The sequence below is a fragment of the Chelonoidis abingdonii genome, chromosome 11, assembly GCF_003597395.2.
Source record: "Chelonoidis abingdonii isolate Lonesome George chromosome 11, CheloAbing_2.0, whole genome shotgun sequence".
NCBI classification, from domain to species: Eukaryota; Metazoa; Chordata; order Testudines; family Testudinidae; genus Chelonoidis; species Chelonoidis abingdonii.
Window position 1 is genome coordinate 29,469,837 of NC_133779.1, and position 16,756 is coordinate 29,486,592.

General features: G+C 49.4%; 2 protein-coding genes across 6 annotated transcripts in view; one reads left to right on the forward strand and one right to left on the reverse strand.

Annotated features, from left to right (window-relative positions):
* The window catches only part of KANK3 (KN motif and ankyrin repeat domains 3), a 46,045-nt gene extending 41,412 nt beyond the window's left edge, over positions 1–4,633 (forward strand). For all 5 annotated transcript variants that reach the window (XM_032782172.1, XM_075070818.1, XM_032782173.2 and 2 more), the window contains 4 exons: positions 112–254; positions 921–1,121; positions 2,047–2,145; positions 4,051–4,633. In XM_032782172.1, the coding sequence (XP_032638063.1) occupies positions 112–254; positions 921–1,121; positions 2,047–2,145; positions 4,051–4,104 (497 nt within the window). In that variant the 3' untranslated portion in view covers positions 4,105–4,633. The remainder of the gene's footprint in view (positions 1–111; positions 255–920; positions 1,122–2,046; positions 2,146–4,050) is intronic.
* Positions 4,634–14,750: 10,117 nt separating this feature from the next.
* RPS28 (ribosomal protein S28) overlaps positions 14,751–16,756 on the reverse strand; it is a 2,201-nt gene continuing 195 nt past the window's right edge. The window contains exons 2-4 of the mRNA XM_032782178.2: positions 16,669–16,716; positions 16,056–16,196; positions 14,751–14,881 (exon numbers count right to left, since the gene is read on the reverse strand). Of these exons, the coding sequence (XP_032638069.1) occupies positions 16,074–16,196; positions 16,669–16,716 (171 nt within the window). The 3' untranslated portion in view covers positions 14,751–14,881; positions 16,056–16,073. The remainder of the gene's footprint in view (positions 14,882–16,055; positions 16,197–16,668; positions 16,717–16,756) is intronic.

Below are 16,756 nucleotides of genomic sequence, written 5' to 3' on the forward strand. Positions count from 1 at the left end.
GCAGCTCCTTGACTTGAGACATGCTCTTGGAATCAGAGCCGAGGGCAGTTTTGCTGCTGAACGTTCCAGCCTGCTGGGGTCTCCAGCGCTCCCCCACTTCTCTTTCTGCAGGAGTTTGCAATGTTGACCATCAGAATAAAGCCGGCTACACAGCCCTCATGCTGGCAGCTCTGGCGTCGGTGGAGCATGAAGATGACATGAACGTTGTCAGGAGACTTTTCAGCATGGGAAACGTCAACGCCAAGGCGAGCCAGGTCAGTGCTAGCAGGGCTGCTCCCTGCAGCCGTCACCTCCACTCTAAACCCCCAGATTCAGCCCGGCTGAGATCCCAGGCCGTGCCTCTGGCCTCGAGTGACCTGTGGAAAGAACAACTTGTGAGCAGGTGGGCCGGCTCACCTGAGTGACAGGGCTTGTTTCTGTTCCCTTATTGGTTGCCCTAAGCTTCGGAAGCCACTCCTGCTTTGGACCAAAACAAGTTTTGTTTCACCTCCAATGAGCTCTAGGTGGGACAGGCTGGCTGCAGGCAGCTCCCACACAGGTCCGGGAACATGAGCCAAACCAGTCTACTCCCAAATAGCGCTTGTCACCGTAAGCAGCTGCTGGCCGGATCCTGTGCGTGCTCAGTGCTGAGCTCCCAGTGCTCTGTCGCTGGCAGGACCAAGCATGTTCCTTATTTAGATTTGCCTTCTGTGTGAACCTGCCCCTTTCCAGTGCCTGGGACCCCGAGGGAAAAATTGGGGCTGTCCCTATAAAATCGGGACAGCTGGTCACCCTACTCTGGCCTAATATGAGTCTGTAGGTCCTGGGCACTTGTCTGACTAGGAGAGCTTCCAGCTGTTACTAATATCCCCTCTCCCAGCCAGGTCTCTTCTCTGTGTCCGCTTGCATGCAGCTCCCCTCACCTCTTCTCTCGCTTGCAGGCTGGCCAGACGGCGCTGATGCTGGCGGTCAGCCATGGCAGGCAGGAGATGGTCGAAGCCGTGCTGGCCTGCGGAGCCGACGTCAACCTGCAGGATGAGGAAGGCTCCACAGCCCTGATGTGCGCCTGCGAGCACGGGCGAGTGGAGACCGTGAGGCTGCTCCTGGCCCAGCCAGCTTGTGACATCTCCATTGTGGATAATGTAAGTCACTGCCTGCCCCACTCACCCCCAGGGACCATAGTGCTGAGTTCTCACCATTGCTGCGTTGTGCTGCATACGCTGATGTGCTGCCACCTCGCCAGTTCCCTGTATGACAGAGCTGGATGAATCGCTCCTGCCTGGGGATTTTCACCTTGTGTTGGCCTGCAAATTATCCACAAACAGAGTTTAATTTTTCCCAGTGTATTTGTGCTCAGTGATTGTTTAACTAACCCCTTTATGGGAACAAATCTCAGCCTGTCGGGAGTTCACAAACCGTCCACTTGGACTAGTCACTGTACATGTCATCCTGCTGATCATCTGCAGCTTCGAATGCCTGTCTGACTAACGGACTAGTGCACAGTGCATGCCCTTGTTTGCAAGTGAAACCAGGTATTGTAAAGAACAGCTGAGCCCTGAACATTCAGAGACTGCAAGGCCAGAAAGGCCCATAGTCTGATTTGTACAACACAGGCCAGAGAACTGCCCCATGGAAGCACATGGAAACACAAACCCATTCAGACAAACAGCCCACACCTAGGGAGCCAACTCGGCTGAAGCCGGCAGCTGCTTGGAGGCAGAATGAAAGCATCGCTGTGCGGGTTTCATCCGGCCCTATCACACCTGCACTCCACGGCCAGTCCAAAAGCAAGAGGGGAGGTGGGTCTGGCAGGCCCTGCTTTTGAAAAGCCATGCCGGTTCCCATTTAGCACCTGTCTCCTATGTCATCACACCATCCGTTATTCCAGCCCCGGATCTTCACCTGGGAGAGAAGTTCCATAACTTGCCCAGCCTGTCAGGCCCTGGCTGTTGCTGCTTGTTCCAAGGCATCGGAAGCGCTGAACGTTCAGTATTGTGTTACTTAAATAATCACACCAAGTCTCCTGCTGGGAGCTCTCTGAGGAACCCTTTTTCTTTTCTTTCCTAGGATGGGAACAATGCCGTGGCCATTGCTCTGGAGGCTGGTCACAGCAACATTGCAGTATTGATGTACGCCCACCTCAACAACTCCAAGGCACAGTCACCCGTAAGTAACCGAAGGCTCCCCCAGTGGAAACCATGACAGCTTTGGCCCCATCCAGACCTTCCAAAGTGCTGTGCAGGAAACAGGTCACCATGCTCACCGGGACCTGCTGAAAGCGCAGTCCGGACATTTCCCGAGCTGGCTTTTAAATGCAATTGGCTGCTGAACTCTCACTGGGTGATAGGCCAGGGTGGTTAGCACAGGGCCCAGCATCAGCCCTCTCCAAGCGGGGAGGCTTATGAAAACCTGAGACAACAGCAGGGTGAACTGACTGCAAATAAATCCAGCCTGGATTGCTCAGGAACTGAACTCTCTGCTGCAAGCTTATCAAAGGGAGGGATCTTGCTGGGTGGAATAACAAGAAGTCACCCAATGGACCTGCCCAAAGGCAAGGTTAAAATGGATAGGAACTAACCTTTCCCATCAAGGCTAGTGGCGAGGTCTCCCAAGGGAAGTGGTGAAAGCCCCAGTCTTTGAATTTTTTAAACCTTGATAAGACCGAGCTCCAGGGTGGGCTCTGTGGGGACCGGCCTGCCCAGGCTGGGGGAGAATGATCTGTACTGAATATATTAGGAATTGTTAAGGGGGCAAAACAAAAGCTGGGATTTCCCATATATGCGAGAACTATTCATGAGAAGATAAGAACAACCACACTGGGCCAGACCAAAGGTCCACCTAGCCCAGTATCCTGTCTACCGACAGTGGCCAGGTGCTGCAGAGGGAATTGACAGAACAGGGTAATTGTCAAGTGATCCGCTCTACAATGTGTGTGAAACAGGCTTCTGACACCCAGAAAAGGGGGAATTCGGAAAAGGCATCTTTCTGAATGGCCTCAGAACTACGTGCCACCCACCGCAAGGAGAGTTTGTGCTAAGTTCCCACTTGGTGTTTCGTTGGCTTAGTGTGCTGTCACTCAACCACCTGATGGAGAGACCGGGGAGGGGTGGAGTTCTAAGGAACATCCCAGAAGTTCCTCTCTAGTGCTCAGCTCTTCTGAAATGCAGTTGTTATTTCTCCATCGTGCCTCTAGACTCAGAAATTATTGCTGTCAGTCAGACCATCAGCTTTACCTGGTGCCCCAATGACACACGCATACAAATGCATGTAAATTACAATACATGGTAGGAAAGCCGAATCTAGGAAGTAAATTACATTATTATATTTGAAATAATTATTAAACTGTACGTGATTTTCTGTTGTTTGACATTGATTGTATTAGAAAGTTGGATGAACTTCCAGAATTGTCAGTATATGTCCTAGCGCGGCAGCGCTGACACACTAGGAAGACTAAGAGCTAGGCTGGCATTCCTCAGAGTGGTTCTTAGCTGGGATGCAAATTTTTGGTGAAAGTTTGAAGCAGCCATTAGGGAGTTCTCTGCATTTGGTAGCAGGGAGGTAATTTCATGCACTCAGATATATTTTCAGATGCTTTTTTTTGCACTTAGTTGACTCTGAAGCAGCATCAGACTTTTAATTGGGTTCTGTCCCTGGGCCAGGTGTAAGGAGCCACTCTGCTGAGTTGATGAAATTGGAAGAGTTTTTTTTTTATACCTATCCATGCAGTTCTGCAGTGATTGGCGTTCTCCCCAGGGGCTCTCCCAGAGATGCCCAGCTAGGTTACTCCCAAGAGAAGGGGTGACTCATAATGTAGATGAAAAATTCTCATAAGGCATCAACAAGGAATTGGCTACTGAGCAGAGCTCAGGCATGGCTTTTCATGCTCCCCAGACTGAACTGCTGGGACCTGTCCTCCCACTGCCCTAGCTGAACAGCGCACCAGGGGCTGGATAGAGAGGATCTTCCTCTTTGGTCCCACACACAGGAATACCGGTGGGGCTGAGGAGGAGGCTGTTGTTTCTGCATCCTAGAAAAGTTTAGTGACTGATGTTCTCTCTCTCTCTGCATCAGGAGACCTCACTGATAGCCTTGAAGAGCTCTAGCAACCTAATGAAGAAACATTAGAGCAGCCTTCACATCCCAGGCGGCTGGATTCTCCCGGCACTCACTCCTCATCATCCTGAAAATGGAAACTCCCCCATAATCTCATCACATCCAAGAACTCGAGCCCAATCCCCCAAGGGCCCATGTGTTTATATTCCTGTCAAGTGTGACAGGTATCTATTCTCAGCCTAATTAACCCAATCTCCACTGGAGGGAAGCAGCTGGCACTAGTCTGTGTCATGGGGGCTGCTGTAGAGTGAAACAGAGGGTCACTTCCAGCATTTCCTCTCTTCTCCCCACCTTGATGCTCGTCTAGGCTAAACCGGGCAAGTCGCCCTACCCGGGCCAGCCATGAGCACTGTTTCTAACATCATACCTAGAGCTGGTAGAAAAGTTAGGTTTCATCATGGAAATTTTCAGCAAAAATAGGAAAAAATCATCTACATCTAAATTTTCCACAGAAAATTTCAATTTTTCAGTGGAAATTTGAATTCCAAAATACCTGAGGCTGAAAACAAACCAAAAATAAAAAGTTTGATTGGGAAATGCAGCTGTAGCTGTGGTTGCTCAGGTCCCATTCTCCTCTCTGGACTGTATTGTTCTGCTGCTTTATGACATGTACGCTCTGTTGTACCAAGAATTCTTATGTAACATTTGAAACATAACTGGTGGGGGTGGCTGGGCTGCTGGTCACTGCCCTGCATCCTGGCTCTGCCTTGCTCCCAGTTCCTGCAAGATGTCTGACTGCCAGTTCCTGGGTTTGTGCCCTTGCCATGCATATGCATAATTTCATTAGCATACCCCACACATCTTTCCTTTTTTTTTTTTTTTTTTTAAACAACTAAACAAAAGAATACCCTCATTGTTCATGCAATGGTGAGATGTGATTCTGCTGCTTCTCAGTACCTTTCAATGAGTCTTTCTGGGTCTTTTGACCATTGTGTTGTAATGTGTTCTCACCTCTGCTGGGAGTCTTGGAACAGCATCAGTTTCCTGTGGTCATGGTGGTGTCTTTCCCAGATAACCGACCCAGGCATCCAATGATCTTGAGTCTGATAGTCCCAGCAGGTGACATCACTTTGGTATGTGTCAGTGTTGTTATCAGGATGTTCCTAGTTTGGTGTGTAGGTGGATTTACTGTTAAGTTCTGCACTGTGTGTGGAGGTAGCTCATCCGGGACGTTTATCACCAGTACCAGTAAGAGATGCATATGGCTCTGCCTCAACAAAAATCCTTGTTTTGATCTCGTGTGATCTTGGAGCAACCAGACAAATCTCCTCAGCCTTATCCCCCATGAACCATTATTCCAAATGTTAACAGATTCTCCAGGGCGTAGTTCCCTTGGGTGCACCGCAGTTTTGTCATAGTAGCACATTTTTATGCCTTCATCTTTCTGTTTCCTTCTGCACTTGTTTGTGCCTCTGTTCTTTAGCTGCACCCTGTTTAATTTTAGGCTGAGGAAGTTGATTTCGTACCTGACATCCTAGCACAAGCTCTACAGGCGACTTACCACATTCTAAACACTCTGAATTTGCCTGCCCCATTTTCAAGCCCATTATCCTGCAGGTATGTAGAAATCGTATATTCAGATCATGTGCATCTGCCCAAGGCTTGAAGTCTTTGCTCACAGGTTGAGATCCATTGTCAGTCCTCACTACCTGTGAAATCCCAAATCTGGCAGAAGTCGCTTTGTGTTTCAATATGTCTGGGTAGGATGTGGCATCTGTCAGTATTTCTACCTCTGGGTAGTTTGAGTTTGGATCCAATATAGCCACATAGTCTCTGTCCAGTAGGGTAAAGGTATCTGCTCTCACTGTGTCCCAAACACCAGCTGACACATCTATATTTAACAGTGATTCTTTGGCTATGGCTAGCCTATGGGTTTGGCATGTGGCACAGGTATTTACCATATCAGTGATGTTGTCATTCATGCCTGGCCAATCGAGTGCTCCCCATGCCCTTCTTTTGCATATCCCTCTATCCAGGTTTGCTGTATTCATTTTCATGCACTCTAGTCCGCAGCCATTCCACACCACTAACAGTTTTCTCGTATTTTTTGTTGTATCGGTCAGGTTATCTATGAAGTTGCCCAGCCAAGTCACCAAACCTATAAACCTTTGTAAGTCTTTTGTTTGCTTTGGGTTTGGCATCCTAAGGATGCTTTTGCTAGATCAGGCCTGACACCACTTTCTGACAAGATTTCCCCCATACAGAGAAGTTCTGTCTTCATGAACTGGCACTTTCCTTTGTCCCTGGCAAGCTGCTGAATAGTTGCAAGCCTTGCATAGTGTTCCTGTTCTGTATGTGACCTTGACACCTTCAGAGCCATCCAGTAAAAATGCATGGTTCTATGGCAGAGGTGGGCAAACTATGGCCCATGGGCCACATCTGGTCCTGCCTGGCCCCTGAGCTCCCGGCTGGGGATATCAGCCCCTGGCCCCTCCCCCGCTGTCCCCCCTCCCCCGCAGCCATGCCACCGTGCAGGCAGCACTCTGGGCAGTGGGGTTGGATGCTCCTGCAGGGCAGCTTGTCTGGCTCTGGCCGGGCGGTGTGGCTGCCAGGCATGCTGCTCTGAGCAGCATGGTAAGGGGGCCAGGGCGGGGAGATTGGAAAAGGGTGGAGGTTTGTGGGGAGGGGGTTGAATAAGCATGGGAGTCCCGGGAGGCCTGTCAGAGGGTGGGAATGTGTGGATAAGGGTCAGGGGACAAGGAACGGGGGGTTAGATAGGAATGGGGTCCCGCGGGGCTTGTCAGGAGGCGGGGGTGTGGATAGGGGTCAGGGAGGTAGTCAGGGGACTGGGAGCAGGGAGGTTGGTTGGGGTGGGGTCCCTGGGGGGCAGTTAGGGGTGGGGAGTCTTGGGAAGGGGCGGTTAGGGGACAAGGAGCAGGGGGGGATGGATGGGTCGGGAGTTCTGAGGGGGGCAGGAAGTGGAAGGGGGCAGATAGGGGGCAAGGGGCAGGCTATTTCAGGAGGCACAGCCTTGCCTACCTGGCTCTGCCACAGTTTTGCAACCTCAGTGTGGTCCTTGGGCCAAAAAGTCTGCCACTCGTTCTATGGAATACTCCAGGTACAGAGCAAATTCCGAAAGGTAGATGTTTGAAGCAGTATGTGCCAAAAGGAGTGGTACAATACTGCACACAGCAGTGAGCTCTAGAGGTCTAGAGTGATGAAAATGTTGGCACCCGCCATCTCTCTCAAGAGTTCATCTCAGTCAGTATGTGATAATGCTCCTGTCTTATGTTAGTGTTTAATTCCTTGGGTTTGAGACACAAGTGCAAAGATCCAGATTTCTTTTGTACTATCGCCAGTCTGTGGGTTCCTCAACCCTTTCTGTTACTTCCATGGCTTGGAGACATTGCAGTTCTTGCTGGAGTCTGCCTCTCAGGGCCACAGATACCTTCCTGGTTGTGTGTATAACAGGGTTTGCATCCTTCTTCAAAGTTATTTTATGCATGACTGCCAATTTTCCCAAGCCTTTGAACACATCTGTATCTGTATCTACTAAAGTTTTGATGCCTCACAACAAGCTGTGTCCTATATTAATCAGCTTGCATATTAGTCCCAACTGTTGACCTGATTCCAGGCCCAATATAGGTGTTCTGTGTCCTATCAGAAAGGTGTACTTAGTCTTTTCTTTCTTATATGTGAGAATGAGCCAGTATCAGCCCACCACAGGACTATGGAGTCCATCACAAGCTGTCTGGACGTTTGCCTGTTTCATCGGTGGGGTCTTGTATTTTAAAGTTCACCACCATTGTGCTGGTTGTACATTGGTATCAATGCTTGTGTCTACGCTATCTGTGATTTGTGAGCCATTAGTATTACGAGCAATGAACCAGTTCTTGTCTATTGGCAGCTGTAGGGTGTCAACATACACTGCCTCCTCACTGGAGCTATCACAATATTCCTGGATTGCATCCACAGTTGGCTGCATTGGTTAGCAAAATGGTTGTACTTGAGACACACACTGCACTTCTGTCCAAATGCTGGGCATTGTTTGTACACAAGTTTGGTTCCACACATCCCACATTTGTTTGGAATGGCCCTTCCACAGATTTTTTTTTTTTTTGCCCTTTCTTATATTGATTGGTGTCAGTTTATCACTTTGTATGTGTGCATCTCCTTGTCCTGCACTGCAGTGACCTCCTGCACAATGTCCTTGGTACCCTCTTTGCTTAAAGCCTATATTTACAATTTTGCCTATTCTGCTGCTTTGCAGGTGTTCATGGCTTTCTCCAAAGTTAAGCCACGGTCTCTCAGTAGACATTCCTGCAGCTTTAGATCACTGCAGCCTGTCTCTAATCAAGGAATCTCTTCGGGCCCCAAAGAGGCAAGACCGGCTATTGTGCTTAAAGTCTGTGACGTAACCCTCAATGTCTTTGTTTTCCTTTTGCACTTGTGTGGAAAAAATGTAAGCTTCCTTCTTTCTAGGAATGCAATGAGTCTGAAATTGTGCTAGGACCTTATCAAAATCTTCACTGTCCTCAGGGGACAGCTAGAAGCTGTTAAAAAGATCTAGAGCTTCCCTTCCAGTTCCAGTTAGCAACGAGGCTGCTTTCTAGGCTTCCACTCAAGGAGCCTGCATCTATTGCCACCATGTATAGAACAAACAATGTTTAAACCTCATCCAGGATTCCTCTACGTTCTCCATTAACCTGAGTTCCAGTGGTGGCTTTATGCCATCATTTTTTTTTCACCTGTGTTGCAGAGGAGGTGGGAGGTGGAGCAGGGAGAGTGGGGAGCTCCTCTGATGTAAGGCTGTTTGAAACAATCCCTCTTTCCTTAACATGCTGCCTTTAAATGTTCTCCAGACAGTGCTCTCCCCTCCGGCCACTTCTGGTACCGCATCTTGTTCTGTTACTTTATGAAACAGATGCTGTTTTATAGAAAGGATTTTATTTAGTGTTTGAAACATAACTCTGGGTGGTGCCTGTGTTACTGATCAGTGCCCTGTGTTCTGGCTGCACCTGGCACTCAATTCCTGCAAGATATCAGGCTACCTCTGCCTGGAGTTGTGCCTCAGCACATAAGCTGTGCTCCCTTGTTGAACTACATAGTCCATGATGCACCAGTCTCCCCTTTTGGCAAAGGGCGTGGCCAGGGTGCATCATGGGAGATGTAGTCCATCTGGTGAGGCAGTCCCATAGAGGATAATGGGGACACAAAGCACGTGAACTACATCTCCCATGAGGCACCACGGCAGTATTTCAAATCAAAATACTTTGGTTGTCAGGCATTCAGTTTTTCAACCAAAAAATCTGACATTTCTGTAGGAGAACCTGCACTTTTAATGAAAGAAATGTGTTTTAGTTTAAAAACAGTTTCAATGGAAAATGAAATTACTAGTTTAATCATCTCGGCAGGAACTAGCTCTTGTGTTTGCTGTAGCGCACTGGTTCGGGAGGTGGCTAGAGTACCAGACTGGGCCAGAGTGAGGTACCCCATACCCATGAATCCACTCAGACTGGTCATCTGGGGCTTTTTTGGAATTCCCACAGCTGTTACTGCCTCCTTCCACTTGGGGCCAGCCTCCTTCTCCCAATGGGGTTGGGAAGGGAGGCAGGGAAATTCCATTTAGAACTCCCGCCCCCTACTTTTAAAGAAGTTGGCAGCTTTTAGCTGTGAAGGCAGCTGAAGCTCCTCTTGGCTCTTACCCACCCTTCCATCCAGCCCTGTCAGTGGGGAGGAGCACAGGGGCCAGAGGCAGCTGGGAAAGTTACGTGAGTGAAAAGTGGAGGTAGTGGCTGACAGGGCAGCCAAGCTTGTGTGGGGAGGGAAGGGCTAAGATTCTAAGTCCATGGTGGGACCAGCTGGGATGGGGTGGTATCTCTGATAACAAGAGGACCTGCTCACTTAGGCTTATATGGGAATTAGGCACCTAAATTCATTTGAGGATCTGGTCCTTAGCCCCTTTTCAGCCCAGTTTTTCACTCGGCCCTTCTCAAAGGACTCAGAACCTGCCAATCAGTGTTAAACGCACTGCATGGCCGAACATATTCGCTTACAGGGTGTGTTACTGGCAACCGCACTGTGAGGTTTTACTAACTCTCGGAGGGGCCACCCGCCAGCTATAAAAATCAGAATATTTTGTCATGAAAAATGTAAGTGGGTTTGAAAAAGTGATCGCCTCCTCTCATGCAAGCAATGCTGTCCAGCAGCTCTGTGAAAAACCTTCCCGTTACATAGCAGGGGTGTGAGCTCAGAACAGCAAAGGCTGGGCCAGGACACACACACATGCCCTGGAGTTAGTAGACAACCATGCTCGAGCATTTGAGAGCTTACAGCTGGGTTTGTTACCATGTTATCAGTATAGAGCAGTGGTCCCAAAACTGTTCCTCTCCCCCTCCCGCTTACCAGTAATGGGATGTGTCCACATTCCCCACACCCCAGCCTGGAGCCAAGTCATGGCTGGGAGTGAGGACCATGGGAGCCATGGCTGGGAACAGGGCCAGAGCGGAGCTGGCCTGGCCATTCCTCCACGCCCCCATAGGGGAGCAGGCCCCCCAGTTTGGGGACCACTGGTATAGAGCCAGCAGTTCTAGCCTGACTCTCCCAGACCAGTTGTTATTGTTTGTCCCAACCAGACTTTGTCTGAGCCAAGTTTGTAGAATCTGAGAACTGCTCTTCTGATGGGCAAAAGCCCAGAGCCTCAGAGGTATTTGGGCATCTAACTCCTATTGCTTTCAGTGGAAGTTCGGTGCCTAAATACCTTTAAGGATCTGGGCTGAGGCGCCCATGCGTGTTGCAGCAGGCCTGTGTCTGCTATACCCTGAAGTCAATGGAGGAGGCTCACAGCAGCTTTCTAGTGCTCTGATTACACTTGCTTTGTATGTACCACCCATTAGAATGCTTTTGCCTGGTGTCTGTTTGCTAATATTTTAATATTGTTTATTTTTTAAAATATAAATAAAATGTAAAGTTAAAATATATTTTAAAATCAAGTCAAGGTGCCATCAGCATCCCCTTAACCTTTAAGGCTGCCTCTAACTGAGGTGTCCAGAACCTGAACTTTACAGAACAAGGTGACCTGAGCTGGTTACCAGCTCGTTTCACCTGATTTCTTCCAAGTTTATTATGCATTGGCTGAAGCAATTCTGCCTGCCTTCCCCCATTCAGCGTTCCAGGTGGTGTGGCCGGATGCAGGAATCACTGGGTGAAATATTCAGCTGTGTTGGGCAGGTCAGCCTAGCAAAAATGGTCATGTCTGACTTTAAAATCTATGAATTAATTTCTCAGTTGCAGTTTCTGGCCCCTTTGCTCTGTCCTGATGTGCTGGTTAGACTAAGGCCCACATGGTTTTATTGGAGGCCAGCTCAAGTGCTAGTGTGTGCACTCAGCACTTGCTGCTCCTATCAGTAGGGCCCTTCCAAATTCACAGCTGTGAAATCTAATCTTTTGTGTACTTTTACCCTGTATTATTCACAATTCGCAGGAGAGACCAGCGGTTCTCAAAGTAAAAGAGAGAGAGAGTGAGTGTGCGTGTGCCAGTCCTCCACCCAAAGGGAGGCTGCAAGGTTATTGCTGGGGGAATAGGGGGGTTGTAGTATTGTCACCCTTACTTCTGCGCTGCCTTCAGAGCTAGATGGCTGGATAGCAGCAGCTGCTGGCCACGTACCCAGCTCCAAAGGCAGCACCTCTCCAGCAGCAGCACAGAAGGGTGGCAATACCACACCACGCAACTCTTCTGCGCTGCTGCCGTCAGAGCTAGGCTCCCGGCCAGCAGCCACCACTCTCCAGCTGCCCAGCTCTGAAGACAGTGCAGCCGCACACAAGTAAGAGTGGCAATACCACAACCTGGCTATAATAGTCTTGTAACTTTGAGGTCAGGACTCCTACACTTACAACGCTGTGAAATTTCAGATTTAAATATCTGAAATCATTAAATTTATTTTAAAAATCCTATGACAATGAAATTGACCAAAGTGGACCATGACTTTGGTAAGGCCCTACCTATCAGACCTGCTTAACCACCTTGGAATGGCCTGTCACTGCACTGCCTAATTCCCACAAACAGAATATAGACCAGTATTACAATTGTTCTCATTCCTGCCAAGGCTGTGGTCTGCCAGAGGAACAACTTGGGGCTGGGGAACTCCTCCCATGCACTAGCTCTGGTTAGTTAGTGAGGCCTGGCTCCACAAAGGGTCTTAGGCAGCACAATGCTCAGTGTAGCAATGCTGAACTTTTAGGCACCTAGTAAAATCAACAGGAGCGACAGTAGTAGCCACAAAGGCTGAGTCAGGCACCTGGGCTCCCTGTGTAATGAAGGGAGAGGTGCCTTCAGCTGCTGTCCACAAAACCCAGCACAACAGGCAGGGATCTGCCTGAGCTAGCCAGTGGGCAATGCCAACCACAGGTGTGGGCTGAGCCCTGCTCCCTCACAGAGCTAAACACCTGAGTCCAGGGGGCAAGAATGGGAGCATGTACAGCACAGCCGGTGGGAGATCTCCTCTTCAAAGCCTTTCTCCCCCTCCAGCAAGAGTCAACCTGGGGATCCCACATCCCAGGCAAGTGCGTGGGTCAGTTATAATGTGGTGGCAGCACCTCCTCCTGCTAGAGTCTGAACTTGACCCAATCCAATAGGCAGTCTCTGAGCACGCCTACCGGCCAGGACCCTACCCACAACTCAGATGGACGAATGTCTGTCTTCCTCAGGTTTGTGAATTGCTTAGGCAAGGGACAGGCATTCAGATAGCTAATAGGCAGCAGCCCACATGCTGAGGGGACTTTTTCCCTGAAAACTTGGGTGTCAAGTGAGGTTACATGCTTATAGTGTGGGGTGGGAGCTTTGTGGATCAGAGTGGACCCAGAACCAGGACATAGGCCCCTTAAGTGCCCAAAACCAGGATAAGTGTCCTAAGGCCACAAATCTACAGCCTCAGCTCTAAGTGACACACAACAGGGATGGGACAAAATGGGGGGGGGGGGGGGGGTCAGGAGCGGGAACACAGCAACAAGATCAGGCAGAGGACCATTGGCTGTGGGTACAACCAGGGGAGATTTGTTTTTATATTACAAATACACTGGCAGCCATGGCCAGCACATTCTTTATCGATGTTGTGGTAGAAAAGGAACTCCGCCAGCTCAGGGGAGATCTTCTCTGCATAGGCTACACTGAGAAGCCTGCAAAAATAAACAAATGGGGCATCATTAATGGAGGAGACTGGAGGCACCTCAGTAAGAGATTGGGCAGGTGAGAAGCAGGGACTTGTGTGCCAGAAGCAGCTGGAATTTGATGTCAGGCAGTGTGAAGGTTATAGGATCAACAGGAGAGTGATTGACTGGATGGGGCAATGTCTGTCAGGTAAACCAGAAGGGAGGCTACAGCAGTCTCCTTGAGGTAAGGGGGCATGCATGCATATTTTGGCTCTAAGAGGCAGATCCAAAACACACAGACCCTTGATAAGCCAGTCAAGATGCAGGTATTTGTATTCAGAATGGAGGGGAAAAATTGTCCAGTCCTGATAACTCTTGGGTAACAGCCTATAGGAGGCAGAATGAGCTAGTGAAATGAACATCAGGACACCTGGCTTCTTGGCCCAGCTTAGCTCTTGATCTGCTGAGGTGACCTTAGCCAAGTCCCCTTATTTTGTCCCTATGAGAAAGTTGCACTGGTTTAACACTCACACTCAAAGTTCAACAGGTGCAAGTTACCCAGACACAGAAGCTCTTAGCTTAAGACCAGCATAGGGCAGCTTTAAGGCAGGAACTATCACTCACTCTGTATCCATGCAGCACCTAGCACAATGGACCTCTGATCTATGTTGAGGCCTCTAGCTACTACGTAAAACAGCTCTAATCCTTCCCCCACAAAGGGTATTATGGCTAAAACTACAATTGCGTCATGGGTACTTTTTTTTAGTAAGTCAGACAGGTCACAGGCAATAAAAAACTACAGAAGCCATTACCTGTCACGAAGGGAGAGTCCAGCACCATCCCCGAGCCCCACCCAGCAGCCAGGAGCTGCTGGGACTCCATTGCCCAGTGGCTGGGAGGTCCCCCTGCCACCCTGGGGGGTGGGAGCTGCAGAGGACCCCCTGCCAACACTGAGCAGCTCCATGATCCCTCTGCCGCTGGTGGCAGTGGCTGGGAGCTGGGCCGCTGAGTATCAGAGCCGCTGCAGGGGGGACCCCTACCAATGGCAGCAGCTAGGCAGCTCAGGGATAGTCACCAACAGCCAGTCAATTGCCAGGGTCCTGCCAACTGCAGTTGCCTAGCAGAGGCTGGGCTGCTGTGGGGTCCCCCGCTGCCGGCAATGGCTGGTTAGCCAATGTCAGAGGTCGCTGGAAGTCATGGATTCTGTGACTTCCATGATATAATTTTAGCCTTAATTACAGCTGAAAAGCACTCTCTCATGCCTGACAGCCCATGGTCTCAAAGCTTTTTTCGTTCATTAACACTGTCAGTCTTGGTACTGCTGAAGTCTGAGGATGGATAGAAATGCACTGGCTTCCAGCATGAAGTTTCAGCCAACACCGGATGAGATCTTTTGTATGGCAATTCAGCTACAGCACTTGTAATGAGTTTTAAATGAAAGTGAGGAACAAAGTAGCTCAGAAGAGGTAGCCTCTGGAAATAGTTTCAATATTTTCTTCCTATAGAACTTTGTTCTGCTTCCATCACCAACAAACATTTGTTTCTTAAATAACTGAAAGAAAGGAAAGATGTTACTGGAAAAAATTCCTTTATTTTAGTCTCTGAAACAACATTCCTCTTCACTAAGTCAAGTGGAGTAAGTATGAACTGTCACCTCTTCATTGCAGGAAATCAGAAATGGTAGTGGCATCGGGCTTGCCATCTATAAATAAAGCATAATGCAGATCTGAATCTTACACTATCTTCCAAGACTTGGGAGGTGAGGCAGGGGGAAGAGGGACTAGAGAACTGAAAAATCAGAGTTTCATTTTTCTCCTATAGTTAGTTCAGGAGCCAAACAGCCCTAACATGGTTAATGGGACATTTGCACATGTCACTGCAGTAAGTGGAATTCAGGATTTCACCTGCCTGCTCTCACCCGCCATATTTCATCGAAACTTGAGGAGCAGTTACAGCTTCCTGTGGCCAGGAGATCATTACATACATGGAAATATCCTGGGCCATTTTCAAAACAGCTAGTTAATTGCCCAGACATGTGCCTGAGCCCCAGAAGTAGAACATTCTACAGAAACAGGCTGCGCTCTCCAGTTTACACACAGGAAAAGCCACAGCCAGCAGAACCTGAGCACTCCATAACAATTACATACGGCTTCTCTTCTACCTGAAGTTCAGCCTGGATCAAAGGCTGCACCTGCAAAATCGCCTTCAAAAAAGTTTTTTATTTGTATTATCGTTACACCTAGGAACCCTAGGCATGGACCAGGATCCCACTGTTCTGTGTTTTTACAAATCAATAACTTGCTCTATGGCAGCATGAAAAGGCTACAGAGCAACTCTTAGCAAAAGTTGCAGTAAAGCAACTAGCCCTGTTCTCCCAAGCCTGCAGAGAGGAGCAAGCATCACATGGTCATGTTGTCTACACTACAAGAAGCTACTGTATTTGAAGAGTTATGAAAAACATCGTTCCATGGAGAACTGAGGTAGACGACAAGCAACGACTATGATTTTGCAGTTAGTGTAGACAAAGAAATTGTGGTCAGTTCTCATGACTGCTAACTCAATTCTTCACAGCTGTGTTCAAACACTGCTAAAGTGCAGACCAACACATGGAGTGTCACAATTAAGCGATGGGCACCACATTTGAGTGTTAAGGTTGTTACGGCCTCAAAGCAAACATCCGTGAGCACTCTACAGAGAGAGGGTCTCAGAACTCAGACACATATTCTAGGGCTAGACGGACTAATAATTTTCTGGCTTCTTAATCAGAAGCTCACTTTAAAAAAAAATCTGGCTGGGTATTTAATGTATTAACAGTGAAGACTAACATCTCAGATACAATAAGGGCTTGATTACAGCCTGAAAATGAAATGAGTTACCAAGCTACAGCATGCAGATCAGCGTAATCGCCTTGCTTCACGCTCAGATTCCAGCAACGTCAGGACATCCCCCTCACGGACAGGCCCCTTTACGTTCCGGATGATGGATCTGCTGGTGTCGTCCATGAATTCAACACGAACCTGAGAGCCACAGCAGAGAATGAAGAGAAATGCTCTAAACCTCCATTTTCCTGGCCCAGTTGCCCTAACTGCCTGCTCAGTTAGGGCCTAGGCCTCTGCTCACGTGCCCCCGAGTTCCAGTGGAAGTCACAGGAGAGGAGCAGGAGGAGCTATGATCAGGGTATATAAAACATGAACTGTCTACAAATGGCAGATGCGGGACGCCTGTTCCCCCGTCTCGTAACACGCGGACAAGGCAACGAATTAAAACCGTAACGGGAAACGCCGAGATGCTGCCGGGAGGGGGGGTAACCTGCGGAACTCCCCGCCACTGGCGAGTCGCAGGGCCCGGCTCCCCGGGGCCTGGGAGGGGAGCCCGTGACGCTCCTGAACCGCTCTCGCTCGAGCAGCGCTGGGTCCGCCCGCGGCTCAGCGCCGCGCCAGGGTCCCCAGCGCCGCGGGGCGAGGCCCAGCCGGGAGCCCGGTCACTCACCTGGGTGCACTGGCCCTGCGAGCCCGTCCGGCCCAGCACCTTGGTGACCTGCGGGGAGAGACTCGGGTCAGCCGGGCGCAGAGACCCC